Source organism: Abramis brama, assembly GCF_963993115.1.
Source record: "Abramis brama genome assembly, chromosome: 16".
NCBI classification, from domain to species: domain Eukaryota; kingdom Metazoa; phylum Chordata; class Actinopteri; order Cypriniformes; family Leuciscidae; genus Abramis; species Abramis brama.
Window position 1 is genome coordinate 29,576,581 of NC_139978.1, and position 18,364 is coordinate 29,594,944.

The window sequence follows — 18,364 nt, forward strand, 5'->3', positions numbered from 1 at the left end:
AACAACATGCTTTTCGTTTTATGGCAATATTTTTTTAATGGCCATCATCTCCCAACATACTCTAATCAGCTTCAGTTTAACAATGCACTAAGACAGATTCCAGGGGCGTCGTTTATAAAACGTGTGTACGCACAGATTTGATCTTAAAGTGTGCGTACGCTAAAATCCACGCCAATATTCATATTAATAAAAACGGTGTTTGATGTAAAAAAACATAGACTGGTGCTTTATGTTAATGACATTAATTAGGCAGCGTTTACAAGGTGGAGAACTGAAAACACTCAACTGCGCACAATTTTTAGGATCTTTTGCGATTTATAAATTTCACTTCTGGAAGAGAGACGTATGCATGTTTTTTGTGCGTACGTTTGTTCTCTGAATCACATGTACGCACATTTGAGAAATGATCATAAGATAAATATATGGTTTCTATGCAGCATTTTACAAATGAGGCCCTAGATCTTAGAGAGAACTGTAGAATCCTGAAAGCTGCATGTTTCTAAGGTTTTTCTAGATTACTAGATATCGTCCCAATGACCTCTAAGAAAAGAACATTATGGTGAATAAATAATATCATCACAGCCTTGGTGTGTTATCACTCTATAAACATGGAATACGTTTCTTTTTGGTATGCATTGGTGCAGTTTGGTGTTATGACTTGGATGTTCTTCACAAAGGTCTTTAGTAAGAGTGCAGTCAGAGGCATTTTTGACATTGCAGGAGAGCAGCACACAGCAACAATAAGAGAGTTAAACAAGCAAGAAGAACAAGGACAGGGCAAAAAAAAAAAGAAGATGTTTAAACAAATTCCCTTTAAGGCAAGTCATTTCACTCGGCGGCCGTCTTTGAATTAAATGTGATGACTTTACTAAATGGCAATTGGCTCTTTTATTTAGAAAGTGGGACTTATTCCACTATTACACTTTCTCCCATTCATAGTAATTTGAATGCACCATCTTTGTATATCTAAAGTCTTTGGCTTAAAACACTAATATTGCATTTGGGTTTTTGGTGGTATTACATGTTTAAGTAATATGAAGGGAACTGTGAGTGTTTTTACTCCCAGTCTACTATAAATTTGCCATCTTTTAGTATAAGAAATATATGTGCCAATTGTAATTGCACAATAAGAATATTTATATTAAGAAAAATAATTTTAGTTTTATAACACTTTCTTTCTTAAGTCTAAGAATAATGTGTTTAGAGCAAGTCTAAGGGGACGGTTAGATGACACCGTTTTCAGCTTAAAAAGGCAAAAAAATGTATGTATTTTGGCTGTTCATTTACACGACTCCGGCGTTTTGGTAGCCTACATCAAGATGTTAGGTCTGGCAACTCACCATAGACACGGCTCAATCCGAGGGGCGGGATAAATGGCTGTCTTTCAAATTCCCTCTGCACGCAATAGGACAGCGCTTCAACCAACCAGGGGTGCGTTTCCCGAAAGCATCGTTGGCCAACTATGGTCGCAAATTCATCGCAATGTCCATTGAACTCTATTGGTAACGAGGGAACTTGCGACCATAGTTGGCTAACGATGCTTTCGGGAAACGCACCCCAGAGCGTTTTCCCAACAGCGGAGCTAGTTGATAGATTCAACTTTTGCCATATCTGGTCGGCAAAACTACGAACACATCTTCCTTTTTTTTTAAGAATGAGAAAAGAGCAAAGAACGGCACTTAAGTCAAAGTAAAAATTAACTCCAAGTCCTCCAGAGTCACGGCCAAAGCCAGCAGCAGCCGTTTTGCCATTCTTTGTTTTCAAGTAGCAGGTAACCGTCACAACTCTGTCGTCATTATGTTAAGCCCGCCCCGCCTACTCTATACACGACGTGATTGGCCTGACCCAATTTAGGTTTTTGCAGCTCGAAAGTCAACGGAGAGTTGCTAGACTACCCTGGCTGCAAAATACATTTTGCTGCCGCTAGGGTGCGTCTAGATTTCTAGGCTAGCGTTTTGGGGGCCTGAAAATGCAAATTTTTAAAATCGGGTTTCAAAGTTCAAGTTTTAGAAAATGATACCGTTACTGTCTGTGTAAACTACAAAAAACATGAATTTGTGAAACCGGTGACGTCATGCGCATGCGTGTTCAGTCTATAGGTGAATAGTTATTCTTTACATCGCCAACTACTGGCCTTGCATGAATAATAATGTAAAAAGCGAGCTAGCATTCAAAAGTGATTTTAATACCCTGAATATTGATGGCAGCTCCTGATGCCTGCAAATATAATATAATTAGCCATCTATATAATTGCGAGAGAACGCAAAAGCATTGAAATATATTTTTTCCTCTCATCTCATATTTTTTTCCATCACCATGTCCCTTTAGGGGCTCCATAGAATGCATCATTTTCTGAACATAGTATTCGGCTTCAAGCACATCATTAGGTGTGTTCGACTTGAAGTGGCGCTGTCTGGACCGATTGGTGTATGACATAAAAGTACTGCGGGAGAGATTCGAAAGCAAACAGAGCGGTCTTCTCTCTAAATTATTATATTATTATAATTATTGTTATAATATAATTATATTAAGTATTATTGGTTATACACCGACTGATCAGCGCAGCGCCGCTTCAAGTTGATCACACCTAATGATTTAAGAGAAATACTAAAATCAGCTTTTACAAAGTCATCAAACAGATAAATACTGGAAAATACTGGAATTATCCCCCGATTTTTCATGCGCACAGGAGATGATGCATGTAAATACATTAAAGAGAGTAACTCAATTAATGTAACACTGCAGAGATACAAAGTTAGTCATGTATCGTTTTATGAGCTTTGTCCAGCTGAAAACGCACTTCCTCTGCCCTTGAGCGATAAGAGGGGTGCTCGAGTTTATCTGGAGTTTCACAGGTGACAAATCTGCAGCCTTTTAAGACACACACACACACACACACACTTTCTATTTGCACACATCATCTACTAAATGTATAACTGTACATTTAATATGTATCAGTTATCTTTAATTTACAGTGTCATGCCATCTGTTTAGTTTATCACTGTATGAAGTTGTTTCTTATTTGCATATCAAAGAGATTTTCATAATCTAAGAGCTCTGACATCATTTGTGTCTTGAAAATCATCACCACTGATTACTGCAGGAGATCTACCAGTCTTCTGGAGCTGAACTGGTCACTTACACTACTGGTCAAAGGTTAAAAGATATATATAATGCTTTTATGTTCACCAAGGCTGCATGTATTTGATTAATAATATAGTGAAAACAGCAATATTGTGAAATATTATTACAATTTAAAATAACTCTTTTCTATTTAAAAATATTTTAAGATCTTCTTTTCATCTTCTAAGCATCTTTCAGATTTTGATCATTCAGAAATCATCATTATAATATGATGAATTGATGCTCACAAAACATTTCTTAGTATCAATGTTAGTAAATACAATTTTCTTCCATGATTCTTTGATGAACAAAAAGCATTTATTTGACTTTTAGCGTTAATCGCTTGACCAATTTAATGCATCCTTGCTGAATAAAAGTATTAGCCTACTTTAAAATAAATATATCATGTACATGTCACTCTTGATTTGTCAGGAAGAGGCTGAAACCTGTAACTATCGGATTAGTATTTCAACAAATGTGTTTCCCAGGCCTTGACCATTTTTGCGATATCAGCATCACATTTTTTATTTTCAGATGTGCGAGGTGGAGATGGTTTTATAACGCTGAAACAAACTTACAGCTGCTTCAGTCTTAGATAAGAAAAACATTCGCATCACAATACTCAATTTTCCCTTCTGCGTCAGAGTCTGATAACCGCTCACTCTCCTGTTCTGGAGACGGACCAAATCTCCGGGCCACTGTGGTCAGGATAAACATGCCCTTTTAGCTCTGGAAAAAAATGACTGGGCAATTTTTGTTGCTCTAAGTTGACAACGTTTCTATCAGAAATGCATTTAATAATCATTAGCATTGGTGAAATGGTATTTGAAGAAAGAAACGCAAGAAAAGAAATACAAATGTTCATGACTTTGAGAAAACTTTTCAGACACAGGTGCAGGGACATAAATGGCAGATTTTTACCTGAAAACATTGGTCTGAAACATTTGAATTAATTAGCATTTTAACAATCTATTCATGTCACAACCTAGCTCCACAGGAAAAGTCAAAGCATGTAAATAGACAAAACTGACTGAAAAACCTTAACCTTGTGAGCAAATAAAAAGGAGAAATTACCTCTCAAGGTCCTTTTATAGGCCAAAAACCATTCTGAGACTCAGTTAAATGAGAAAAAGCTAAGAAAGTCACATAAATGTATCCTATCTAAGAAAATATATTTACAATGCTCTGCGCAAACAACAATATCATGGTGTTTTCGGATTTGATTGTTTAGAGCTAATGCAATAAACAACTGACTGTTCTACATTAGCTGTTTAAAACTAACATGGCCCACTTTTATTTTTTTTATCTGTTAAAGAGACTTTGGACATGTGATTTTCCGTAAATCAGTCAGATTTTGATCTGGGATCTATGTAAATACAGAATCAACATGTTAGCAAACATCTGTGTAATGATTTATCAATTATCAGTGGGAAGAAAACAGCAAGTGGACTAGACAGATCTGCCAAACAGACAGACATTTCATGAGCTTGAAGCTTCTTCCATTTGAAAGTATATCTGCGTAAGTTGTTTTTCTTTATTGCTTACAAAGAAATTTTGCTTTATATTTATTTTCCCTTTTCTTACAATACATTTATATTAGCAATTACTAATATATATATTGTACATTTATTATGAATAAAAACTGTTTGGACATGCTCTGTTCTTACTTGTAAGGTTATTCAGAGATATTGTGAATGTTTCTGAGACATGTAGGCATGGTGAACATTAAATGTGTGTGTCTTTAAATTGCAGAATTGTTTTTCTTTTCTCTCCAGGACAGAATCCAACACGATGTACCGCATCCTCCTGTTGCTCTGTGCAGGTGTAAGTTAATGACTAATATGAGGACTTTTACTCAGTATTTTTTTTTTATTAGAACAATTAAACGTTTCCATGTTTTTTTTATTTTATTTTTTTTAAATAAATTGTGATTAATCAAGTGACTATTTTTAATATTTAATTAATCAGTTGTTGGTTGCTTGGTCTATACCGGGCGGGAGCTGCTCACTGCAAAACGTCAAAAGCCAGTAGGATCATCCCATCATAATATGATATTGGATTCTTGTTGCGTAACGTAGCAAAGATAGCACACGGGATGACCCGTCGCATTCTATTTGAGATCTAGCCTTGTCCACGCGCTTCTTCCGGCCAGGGTTATTATAGTAGGTTAGTTAACTAAAACTAAAAACATGAGAAACATTTTCGTTACTTGAAAGGGGTACAGTAGTTATAGGAACTCAGTTATAGGTACTAGCCATCTGGGCGGTCCCCTGAGATCTAAATTTTCCCCAAGTGCCGTTTTCTTGGTTGCATTTCCACCGCCAGTGTGAACTCTGAAGTGACGCAAGCCATCACTTACGTCCCGCCGCTCTGGTTGTTGTGCGGGACTTTTATTTTGAAGGTGCAGAGCGGCAAAGACTCAGCACACAGCACTCCCATTCTTCGTCTTCATTGGTTTACGATCTGTTGAACAGTCATCTAATGTGTTATTATTGGATAGAACTGTTAAACAAAGAAAGTAAACTTTATATGAAAAAGTATTATAGTGTTGTATGTTGATGCCCAATGTTTCTAGCAGAGCAGAAATATAATCATGTTTCAGTTGGTCCCTTCAAAGTCGCATTGATTTCCTCAGTAAAGGTTGAGAAGTAGTTGGACTTTGGCGTCTGATCATCTGCTGTTTCCATGTTCTTGGAGTACATAGGCTATAAACGGTGTTTACCATAGATATAAACACTAGATGTCGCCTTGTATACGGCAGTTCATTGGAACGAATGCGTCAATAGAGCCGCCATCTTGGAACAGGGGAGCCCCTCCTCTTTAATGCATCAGCGTCAATGTAGGCAAAGCTCTAACGGAAATAAAATTTACCATAAATCGTTATGAATGCGATTTTCCAGTTTTTTTTGGTTCGTTCCAACGGTCAGGCAGGTATTTATCATCGAGTCCAGAGAAAATTTAAGGTTTTGATATTAAGATAATCTACTTCTTTTTCAAAATATAATGCAAAGTGCTATAGGCCTACGTTTATTAGTCATTCTTTCACTTGAGTAAACTTAGAATGAACTATCGCTACTTATATATATATATATATATATATATATATATATATATATATATATAAATTAGCAAAACTTGGCCACTAAATATTTAATATTCAATTATTTTAATGATCACAATTAAAGTTTTCATTTTATTAAATTGAACAAGCGCAAAATTTAGCATTCAATCAAATATTCTAAAAGATGTATTATTAATAATAATGTATTTTAACATAATCTCGTTATTTCGACATAATATGTGTGCGTGCAATGAGCAAGATCAATGAGCAGTTCCCGCGGTGCAAAGACATTTCATGTAAGGCTTTTTTATTGCCAACGTGTGAAAAGCTTGTAACGAAACATAAAAAACGAGACCTTCCCCGGCATCCTATGTTGTCTATGAAAGCCTGTGTAGACAAATTTTTATGTGAATTGTGAAGGAATCGGGAAATTTTTGCCGGGAAAATCAATGTTACATTTACGCGCGCTTCCGAGAGGGATCTCTTCCATTCTTATACAAGAAACGAATGCTTAATGTTGAGGACAATGCCGAAAGACTGTAACGCCAATGTGTCATGCAAAGAAAAGGGATTAATATCCAAATCTATATAGGCTAGTCTAAAAACCTATAGGCCTACTTTATTGCCAAACTAATAGTGTGATTTGAATTACCTCATCTGTCGACATGATGGCAGTAAATTGCAGAGCTGGTGCAAACATATCAACACATCGCTTTGATTAGATGATTTCTTAAATGCCGCGCTTTCTCCACGCTGTCTTTTTGTTGTGATTATTTTGTTATTGAGAGAAGTCAGTCCGCTCTCAGCAGCGTGGCCGGCGTCGGGAGGTTTATCGCTGCAAAAGTATTTCCAACTTCTTTTTACTTCTAAGTGAAGAACGAAAAATAACTTCGCAGTTAGTATATCGGGGCCTTGAATCACGTTTACTTCAGTCTCTTCACGTGTGCGAGAGTGCGAGACTTCGAGCACGAGCAGTAAGTTGCTGGCTGCAGTTCACTTAACGGCCACCGGTGTCGCTAACAAGGGTTTCTGAATTCTATATCCCCTGTGAAATAAAATAACCTTAATCTTGTAACCTCTCCTGTTTTTACAAACTAGCTTGACTTTATTCAATGGAAAATTATTACAATTTCAGCCTGTTCCTTATTGGCTTCACATGTATCACAAAAGTTTACTTTTTTATTTTTAACAACCACTTTTATCATACAGTAATGGTGATTTTACAATCTCCCCTTTCTTCAGCTTTTCCTGTCTACCTGCGACATCTCTGTCCTGCTAAACTCCAGTATTTCCCTTCCTTGTCTTCCTGACGACGCTCCTACACTGGTTGACTCTACATACACCTGGAGCTTCATGTCTGATCAGACACAGCAGCAGCACATACTGGAGGAGAAGAGTCACATCTTGAACCTCAGAAGCATAAATACCACTGACAGTGGACAGTACAAGTGTGTGCAGGAAGGCTATAAAGGAGAGGATCGTGTGAGGTTGAGCAGAACATTCACAATACGTGTGGAAGGTTAGAAGGTTTTCTTAACAGTGAAGGGAGCTTGTCAAACATCATCTCATTGATGACTTTTAATCTCAGAAGTCAATTAATAAACTAAACTCTTTTTTTCTTCTTCTCAGTGCCCCCAGTTGTTCAGGAATGGCAGGTCATCAAAGTAGAAGCTAAGAATGATGTCACGCTTCCATGCCAGGTTGCCAAATTTCTCTCTTCCAGAGAAACAAAATCACCCCCTGTTGTCTGGAAACGAGAGAAAGAAGAAGTGGTGCTTCTCAAGCCTGACAAAGACACAGACAGCCAAGGAGAGAGAGACCTGACACCTCAGAGGGTTTTCTGGGACACCAGGCCTGACGAACAGGACTGGGCGATTAAAATTAGTCAGGCCAGAGTGGAAGACGCTGGGATGTACCAGTGTGTCATAACAGATTCATCTCGGATCCTGTTTGTGGAGCTGGAAGTGCAACGTACTCCGTTTAGACATTTATTTAAAAAATATTTATAAATTCTGTCTGTTTAAATATTATTCTTGCATTTTATTTGAAATAAAATAAATTAATTTTAAAATCAATTTTATTTATAAATTTTAATATTCTTACATAACAACAATTTAAATATAATGTGTTTAAATTCTGTTTTAACATTTTATTTGAAATAAAATAAATTAATTTTAAAATCAATTTTATTTATAAGTTTTAATATTCTTACATAACAACAATTTAAATATAATGTGTTTAAATTCTGTTTTAACATTATTCTTACATTTTATTTAGGAATAAAGAAATTATTTAATTAAGAACATTTATAAAAATGTTTTATTTTTCTTACATTTTAAATTCATTTTCTCATTTTAAAATTAGTTTATTTTTGTGCGCTTTAATATTATTCTTACTATTTAGGAGTTAAAAAATAAGTTATGTAGTTAGTTAAAAAGTATAATGAGTTAAAATAGATGTTATATAAGAATATCTGTTTATAATTTATGTTTATAAACTCATATTGTATGCATGCATACAACATGAGTTTCAGAGCAGAGCGTTTAGGTTGGAATTCACATAAGCGTTATTTTTGTATCTTAAATCACATCCTTTTGGAATGAAATCACTTGTTTTTCTCATCAAGGTAACCCTTTCCCACTGTTTAATTTTTAGCCCCTCCTCCACCCCGCTGCCTTGGCCACACCGACCCATGGGAGGCCTGTTTGGATCCAGACAGCAGATCAGGGAGGGCAATCATGCAGGAATCACTCAGAGAATTCTCCACCTCTGTGTACAGCGATCTTAAAGGTTCAAAACCCAAAACCAACTTGATCTTCTCCCCAGTCAGCATTGCTGCAGCTCTTTATAACTTGCTTTTGGGTAAGAATGAACGTCATAGTCAACAAAAGGCTACACGTTGTACTTTGTTGACCTGCTGAGCCTCTTCTTTCTCTTGCCCTCTTTGCAAGGTGCTCGAGGTGAGACCAGGACACAGTTGGAAGATGCTCTCAAGCTTCCTCCAAAATTCTCCTGCTCGCATTCTGAAATAAAGAATCTGAAACAAATGATGAAGGACTCGCTGAAAATGGCCTCTGCCATGTATTATTCCCCAGGTAGACACAGAACATACTAATAGGCTACGATAAGCCCTCTCCTTGTGAAAAAGTAGCAGACTTTAGCAGACTTTTAAAGAGTGTACTTATTGCGGAAATAATATTTCTTAAGTGCAAACTGAATGTAATGTTTTCTGACACTTAATTGCATGTTATGTACAATGAAAATGTGCAATATATAGTAGTATAGTTTACATTTATATTAAATGCAATTAGTTAAAATTAAGAGTTTTGCTGACCTACTTAAGTAAGACTTAAATAAATCTTTACATTTTACACAATTCTATTGTCTTTGAAACATGCTACACCGCACTTTATTTATGGTAAACTAAAATATACTTTAACGTAATTTTTCTTGTAACTTGTATGTCATGTATTGGTATTTATGTATTATTGTAATTACTATTACTATTACAATTAGTAGTATTATTAGTAACAATTTAATACATTCAAAATGTAATAATCAAATACTTTACATGTGCTTTAGTCAACATCATAATATGTGTACTTTAAAGTAGAATAGGTTTAGGATTAGGGTTAGTTGCATGTAATTATGCTTCATTTATAGTTATAACTACATGTAACATGTAACAAGGAAACTGTAAAATAGTGGTACCAAATATACTTTAAATTACAAGTAGCCTAAGTGAACTTCTTTTTCACAAGGGTCTTTTAGGGTGATGCTTCAATAACAGCAATGCAGTAGTTAAATCAGAAACACTTATTCTGGACTTCATTTTAATACTGCCTAATATAATAGTGCAGGAAGTCATAGCAAAGCTGCATGATTGTCATGTCCATAGCCCTGAAAAGTTTTATTTCCATATAGAGCAACAGTTGGGAGAAGCTTTTATCAACCAATCACTGGAGTTCTATGATGCCATGCCACAGAAGCTGACCAATGACAGCGATCTAAACGTGAAGCTCATCAATAAATGGGTGGCAGATAAGACAAACAAGAAAATCACTGAGTTAATTACAGAGGTGGATCCCTTCACTTCATTTGTTCTGTTAAATGCCGTCTACTTTAATGGTAAGTGAGTAAACTGACTCTATTCCGGCTTCTGAATACTTTACCTATTTATTTTTTATGAGACTGTGTTAGTGTTTCTTTGTGCTTTCCAGGTAAATGGAAGACAGTATTCGAGTCCACAAACAAACGGGAAAAGTTCACTACATTTTCTGATCAGGCCAAAGATGTTTTGACTCTCTACAGCTCTAAATACAGCCTTCAAATGGGCTACTTCAAAAATTTAAAGGCTGAGGTAAGTATTGCAATGAATGCACAAGGGTCATTCTCAGGAAACGGTGCTATTTATGACCCTTTGACTTGATCCTGATATTATTAACATTATACTGCTTAACTTAATCACATTGTTTTATAGATTTACCTTGTTTAGTGTATAATGCAAAATAATAACGTTCTTTGCATTCACCATATTTTACAAATATTTATTAAAAAAAGATCAGCTTGATCATATTTCTTAACGCTGTCAAATCGATTAATCGAGAAGTCTTTATCAGTGCCCCAATCAAGCTCAATATTTCAGTGATTACATTTTCTCCGAAAATTTTTCTTTAGTAAAGAAACAATAACATTTACTAGATACTAGTGTGGTTTTCTGGAATGATATCTGCTAGTTAAGGCAGTTTTTACACTAATCGCCATATTGCTTTGTATAGTTTAATCATCAGCCACCTATAGATAAATAAAAAAATGAATGCAATTAAGAATAAAATTTAAATTTAATAATATTATAAATATATATATTTAAAAATTAATAAACAAATAATACAAATCTAAATAACAAAGGATTAAAAATAATTAATTATTTAAACATTATTTAATTTTTTATTATGATTTTTTTTTTTTTGAATAAAATTTTACATAATTTCCTGAAAATGAACAACAAGCTTATGCACTGTATTTGTACAAATACAAACACATACACTGCAGAACTATCTCTCCAGGTAGGAAAGTTCCCTCTTACAGGCAAAAACAGCCTGTACATACTGGTCCCGCCCACACCCTCAGAAAAGGAATTCTTATTGATGGAGAACAATATAAACTACAAAACTATTGAAGAAATGGTTTCCGAGATGAACAAAATGCCAATCCAAACTGCTGAGGTCACGCTGCCTGTAATTAAGCTGACAGAGACCACACCACTGGAGGATTTACTGAGGAATATGGGTAAGAATGTCGCTTTATTTACTCCAAAATGCTAGAATGTAAAAATTCTGTCATCATTTACTCATCTTCATGTCATTCCAAACCTCTCAGTAGGAGACAGTTTTACAAATATACAGTTTTATTTTCTATACAACGAAAATATTTTCATTATCAAATTATGCACTACAGGATAACTTTGTGTGAGGAAAAGACAGAAATGAGACCTGACAAGTCGTTATTAAAAAATCTTTCTCACATAGAGCTATGATCTGGCTTCAGATAACTTGGAATAGTGCAGGAATCAAATGGACCACTTTTATCATAGGTTTATGATCATTTTAGTCCTTTTCGGAGCCTGACAACAATGAACTGTCATTGTATGGAAAAATGAAGCATGTATAGCCTACTACAAAAGTTCTCATTTTGTTTTCCATGAAAAAAAAAATGAGGATGAGTAAATCATGACAGAATTCTCCTCACCTCTCCTCTCCTCAGGTTTGTCAGATCTCTTCCAAAATCCTAACTTGTGTGGAATGTTTCCGGATGAATCTGAAGCATTCATTTCAGATGTTCGTCATAGCGCTTTTCTCTCGCTCACGGAGAAGGGAGTGGAGGCCGCCGCAGCCACAAGCATTTCTTTTTCTCGCTCCTTCTCTACATTCTCGGCTTTACGGCCCTTCATTCTGATACTGTGGAACGATGAGGCTGCCATTCCTCTTTTCATGGGAAGAATTATTGATCCATAAAAAAAGAGAGAGAGAAAGACATCACAGTAGTGTTCTGCCACCAAAAAAAAATACTGAAACTTTCTGTTGTACATTCATTCATTCATTTATCACAAACAAATGCAAATGTAACAATATCATGTTATGCATAGAATAAGAATGCATGCAGAATCTCTGTCATTAAAGATGTACTTTACATCATGCGTTCATGGGTTAATATTGTTCACTCTATTTGGAACGTTTTCCATTACATGACAAGAAATCCACTGCATGAATGAAAGGTTCTAGGACTCAAACGCACAAAACTCGCTCTCATTTCCAACAGCCACTGTTGCACCAATTTATTTCTGAGACGCAGTTACAGAGACGGACACACGATGGCAGTCACATCACATGTTCCACACAGACGGTCAAGGAGGACAAGTGAGTGAGACTTGAATAATCCTCCTTCAGTTTGACCCCTCATTCATTAACGCTCCCCCTGGAGTTCCATCTTGGCTGGCAGGTGGTGCCAGTCCATTATCTAAATGCCATGCTGTTTCATCAAAGGTAGCCTAGATTGTCCCAGTTCACTGAGCAAAAACAAATACCCTTAGATGGGCTCGATGATAGATATTAGGACAAACATAAGCACTGCAGATTGGTGGTCCATCAAAGCATATGTGACATTCACTTGGCATGCAGCTGCTTATAATAACATTTGATAATTATACACCGTTTAGGCCATTCATTTGATAACCCACTTGTTAAAAAAAGCAGACCCCCAGGTCAGGAATGGCGGAGAGAGCCATGGAAGGACAGAATTAAGTTGTTGTGCAATTAAATGTCAAGACCAGATAAAAAGTAGATTCAGGTAGGTGGTAAATGATTTGAATCTAATAGCTAATAAATGCAATCACAGGGATTCCCACGCATGGCAAGAAAAGTGCATCGTTTCACAGAGCTGATGGACTACAAAGCAAGTGTATCCTTTAATTGCTAAGCTTTTTGTGTTCTGACTCTTTTGTAGACGTCCTTCGACAGGTATTTTGTCCATCAAAGGCTTTGTTTGATTGCTCATTTAACCCCTAATGGGGTGTGCAGTTGTGCATGAGGCCTGCCAGAGGCGATTCACCCTCCATACTGGAACTGTCCTGGCAGTTAGACCTCTAAACCAGTAGAGGACGCCGGAGAGAAAGCGAGAAAGTCTGTGCATCAGCGAATCTTTTTTTGTAGGAGACTGTACAAACATTCAACAGAGTTACATACAAAGACAAAAACATAGACTTGGGTCATTCACACACACACACACACACACACGCACCAACAGGCACACACATTCGCGTTGTGCAGATCATTGAGGTGACTGTCGTTTAGTTCTGCGGCAGTTCTTGAGTGATCGTTTAAATCCAGAGATTTTCTTTCATTGCATTAAAGGTCCCTTGTGCTTCTCCTGTGCATCTTGTTTTTGGCGGGCTGGAAGAGACTGTAAACGTTCATACGTAACAAATCACAAAAGGTAAATACATAGATACACATAGACAGTCAGCTGGATGTGTTGTGTTGTGCTTTGACAGTGTGCAAAATTACGGCACCACCAACTGTAACAAACACCAGGATGCTATTACACGTTTTACATGTAATAAACAATAACACTATAATATGGCATGAGCCCCTGTGGCATAGTCACAACACAGTACGATTTCACATAAGTGACGTATAGACCAGAAAAAGGGGTCGATTCTTTGTGCGTCACAATCCAGGCTTGTGATCACACTTGCTTCTTTCTCATCACAAAAGAATGTGATACTTAGCTGTACAATAGATTATTATGCTTTTTCTCACGCATTAATATTGAATGTCATCATCATCAGACAGAGCATTATTGCATTTATTTATCATTATTACTTCATTGTTTTTGTATTACTTATCAAGGAATTGTCTCGTCTGTGTTAATCACTGCTAGCGGCTCCTTGTTGTGTCAGTGTGTGCCAGTATTCCACTTTCTTTCCTTTGTATTTTAGACACTCAAACCACTGTTTCAGTCTGTCTCCTTTTGCGTTAATCCCCAATTCAACTCCACCTGAGAAAGAGAAAAATAGAGAGAGAGAGAACAATAAGATACCAAATCTATCTATCTAAAAATCTATCTATCGTTCTTTTAACTAACTTTATAAATATATTAACATTATTATTATCATTGCCTAAAATTAAAACCATAAAAAATATTTTCGTTACTTCAAATAAAATAAACCAACTGAAATAAATATAACTTTTTTTTATTTCAGCTAGTTAGCAACATTTTTCATTTTCAGTTATTATAACTCAAAAGTAAAAAAATAACTCAAACGAATAAATAAAAAAATTATTAAAAAAAATTATGGACATCATAATAATAATAATAATAATAATAATGGCAAAACCACAACAAATGGACACAAAAATAAATAAATTACAGTAAAAACAGAAAATACAAATCTAATAGTATAGTATAATAGTATCAATGATACTAGAAGTTTTTTCCCCCTGGTTATTATTGGTATTTTGGTGACTTAATTTGTATCCGGCATTTAATTCAACGTAAACTCTTATAGGTTTGTCTTGGACTGCCCTGTCACAAGAAGGAAAGACTAAGAACATTATTTAAAATAGTTTAAATCAGAAATATTTTGATACCTAGTGTACTTTTTATATTCTAATAAATGAAATAATTTTGCTTGTGAATATCCTTGTATCTCTTTATTAAGTAAAAACACATTGTTTCATTGGAACCGATCCAACCGATATAGATATCATTCCACAAAGTGATGATGTCACTGACCATTACTTGGTAACTTGCATATTACGTACTGCTGTAATATGTCATGCGGCGCCGCGTTTTCGACCAGGCAGAACAATCCTTCCATCCACCATAGATAATTTCTCGAGTTGCTTGTCTGATCTGTCTCAGCTGCTGCCTGAACCCAAACAAACAGATGAACTAGAAGAACTAACTAGCACTATGAGCACCATTCTCTCTAGAACATTGGATGTTGTTGCACCCGTTAGATTAAAAAAGGTCACAGAGAAAATTAAAGCACCATGGTACAATAATACTACGCATGTTCTAAAGAGAGAAACCCGTAATTTAGAGCGTAAATGGAAACAAACTAATTTAGAGGTCTTTAGAATCGTGTGGAAAGACAGTATGTCACGTTATAAAAAGGCCCTAAAAGCAGCCAGGGCTGAGCACCTCCGCAAACTAATAGAAAACAACCAAAACAATCCTAGGTTTTTATTTAACACCGTGGCTAGACTAACAAATAAACAGACGTCACCCGAACAAAATATCCCGTTACAGTTTAGTAGTAATGATTTCATGAACTTCTTCACTGAGAAAATAGAAAACATCAGAACCACAATTGTAAACGTTCAATCCTCAATCGCACCTTATAATTCAGCCTCAATTTTCCCCCCGCAAGAACAATTACAGTGCTTTACAACTATAGAACAAAAAGAGTTAAATAAACTTATCACTTCATCTAAAACAACAACATGTTTATTAGATCCTATACCAACTAAACTACTGAAGGAAGTGTTACCTGTAGTGGAAGAGCCTCTCCTCAATATTATTAACTCGTCTTTATCTTTAGGTCATGTTCCAAGAACATTTAAACTGGCAGTTATAAAACCTCTCATTAAGAAACCACAATTAGACCCGCATAATCTAGCAAATTATAGACCCATTTCAAATCTACCTTTTATGTCTAAAATACTAGAAAAAGTTGTGTCCACTCAACTGGGCTCTTTCTTGCAAGAAAATGATATCTATGAAAAGTTTCAGTCAGGATTCAGGCCGCATCATAGCACTGAAACTGCGCTCGTTAAAATCACAAATGATTTACTCTTAGCTTCTGACCAAGGCTGCATCTCAATACTAGTTTTACTTGATCTAAGTGCTGCGTTCGATACTATAGATCATACAATACTCTTAGATCGACTACAAAATTATACTGGTGTTCAAGGACAAGCATTAAGCTGGTTTAGATCATACTTATCAGACCGCTACCATTTTGTCTATTTAAATGGAGAAAAATCGATCATAATTCCAGTAAACTATGGAGTGCCGCAGGGATCTGTGTTGGGCCCTCTGTTATTCTCAATATATATGCTGCCACTTGGAAATATTATAAGGAAACATGGAATTAGTTTCCATTGTTATGCTGATGACACTCAAATATATATTTCATCACGGCCGGATGAAAACGCTAAATTATCCAAATTGACAGAGTGTGTTAAAGATATAAAAGATTGGATGACGCGTAATTTTCTATTATTAAATCCAGACAAGACAGAGGTAATACTTATCGGTTCAAAAAACCGCCCACAGAACCTCTCACAATACAACTTTGACATCGTAGGATGTCCTGTTACTTTATCCTCTACAGTAAAAGACCTGGGTGTTATACTCGATTGTAACCTGTCTTTTGAAAATCATATTTCGTATGTTACAAAAACAGCCTTTTTCCACCTTAGAAACATTGCTAAGCTACGTAATATGCTATCAGTTTCTGATGCAGAAAAGTTAGTTCATGCATTCATGACCTCGAGACTAGATTACTGTAATGCTTTATTAGCCGGTTGTCCTGCATCCTCAATAAACAAGCTACAGTTAGTCCAATATGCAGCCGCTAGAGTTCTTACTAGATCAAGAAAATATTATCATATAACACCGATTTTATCATCACTACATTGGCTACCTATAAAGTTCCGTATTAATTATAAGGTATTGCTACTGACTTATAAAGCCCTAAACGGCTTAGCTCCAGTCTATTTAGCGGATCTTCTATCACCCTATAATCCATCGAGCTCTTTAAGATCAATAAATTCAAGGCTTTTGGTCATACCTAGGATATCCAGATCAACCAAAGGAGGGAGAGCATTTTCACATTTGGCTCCAAAACTCTGGAATAGCCTTCCTGATACTGTTCGTTGCTCGGACTCGCTCTCCCAGTTTAAAACTAGATTAAAGACGCATCTTTTCAGCCAGGCATTCATATAATATTGTTAATCTCACAGTTTCAAACTACAATCCGGCCTCTAGTTCATAAATGCCAGAGGAGAACTGGCCCCCGACTGAGCCTGGGTTCTCCCAAGGTTTTTTTTTTTCTCCATTAGGTCACCTGATGGAGTTTTAGGACACCATTAGGCCGCTTGATGGAGTTTTTTCGGTTCCTTGCCACTGTTGCCTTTGGCTTGCTCAGTTGGGGATATTTTGGGGATATTTAATTTTATTCTATCAATCAATAAATTCCACTAGAAACAAACTTTGTTGTATTATTTTATTTTAATACTGTGAAGCTGCTTTGATACAATCTGTATTGTGAAAAGCGCTATACAAATACACTTGATTTGATTTGATTTGATTTGATTGTTTGACACCTTTTTTATTGCTAGTCCTAAAATTTTCAACTCAGCACATGTGCTCCTTGGGAAAAAAGTAAGCATCAAGCCCAGTAAACACATACATATATATACACACACACACACGCTTTGCATCTGTTGTAGTTTGACTGTGGCTCTCTTGGCTTCTGAAGTTGAGTACCTTTGTTCTAGACACTTCAGCGTGTCTCCCAGTCTAATATCTGAACTCGCTGAACCTGGACACAAGCTGCGTTTCATTTCATCAGGCCCCTCACGTACTGAGATTTTGCCCCGCTTCGATCACTCCTACACAAACACACACACCTCGCATCAATACCGCATGTTCATGGCCATGAGCAAGTCATGACAAATGAACCCTACGCATGACATCCCCGCCATGGGGAATGAAAGAAAAAGAAAGGAAATAGACAGGAGCAGGTAAAAAAAAAGTTCCAAGAAAATGTTAAATAAATTCTAAGCTTCATTGCACATGTCAATCCGAGACCTGCATCCTCCGTGTGCATTCATGCCTGGATGTCTCTCACAACCATCCGTTTATTCACATCCCTTTATTTCTTCACACTTCTCTGTTGAACCCCCCCCCCCCCATCCGTTCCTCAGCCATCCCCTCTAAATCAATCCCACTGACATCAATTACTCCCACCGTCCCGATTGTTTCAGAGCACACGTGTCATTCAATCATAAACACGTCACAACACAAAGCTCAAGAGCTTTTCTGTTATTGACTCTTCCTCTGTTTCTTTTCATTAAGGGTTAGTCCAGCCAAAAATTAAAAGGTCTGTCA

The 18,364-nt window shown here is 36.2% G+C and overlaps 2 protein-coding genes across 3 annotated transcripts in view; one reads left to right on the top strand and one right to left on the bottom strand.

Annotated features, from left to right (window-relative positions):
* The first annotated feature begins 4,496 nt into the window (after positions 1–4,496).
* serping1 (serpin peptidase inhibitor, clade G (C1 inhibitor), member 1) lies at positions 4,497–12,380 on the top strand. The gene is made up of 10 exons (XM_084087371.1): positions 4,497–4,642; positions 4,899–4,947; positions 7,427–7,703; positions 7,814–8,155; positions 8,840–9,046; positions 9,136–9,279; positions 10,109–10,312; positions 10,405–10,544; positions 11,251–11,473; positions 11,948–12,380. Exons 1-10 carry the CDS (start codon positions 4,605–4,607, stop codon positions 12,196–12,198), a joined length of 1,875 nt encoding a protein of 624 aa, XP_083943497.1. The 5' UTR covers positions 4,497–4,604; the 3' UTR covers positions 12,199–12,380.
* Positions 12,236–18,364, bottom strand: part of doc2g (double C2-like domains, gamma) — a 45,964-nt gene continuing 39,835 nt past the window's right edge. For both annotated transcript variants that reach the window (XM_084087372.1, XM_084087373.1), the window contains one exon: positions 12,236–14,239. In XM_084087372.1, coding sequence (XP_083943498.1) covers positions 14,109–14,239 — 131 coding nt within the window. In that variant the 3' untranslated portion in view covers positions 12,236–14,108. The remainder of the gene's footprint in view (positions 14,240–18,364) is intronic.

Excerpts from the sequence above, each read along its gene's own strand:
- serping1 (XM_084087371.1), top strand. The coding sequence starts at position 4,605 with ATGAGCTTGAAGCTTCTTCCATTTGAAAGTATATCTGC. Across the intron at positions 4,643-4,898 it reads CCATTTGAAAGTATATCTGC|GACAGAATCCAACACGATGT; the intron begins GTAAGTTGTTTT and ends TTTTCTCTCCAG. Across the intron at positions 4,948-7,426 it reads TCCTGTTGCTCTGTGCAGGT|CTTTTCCTGTCTACCTGCGA; the intron begins GTAAGTTAATGA and ends CCCTTTCTTCAG.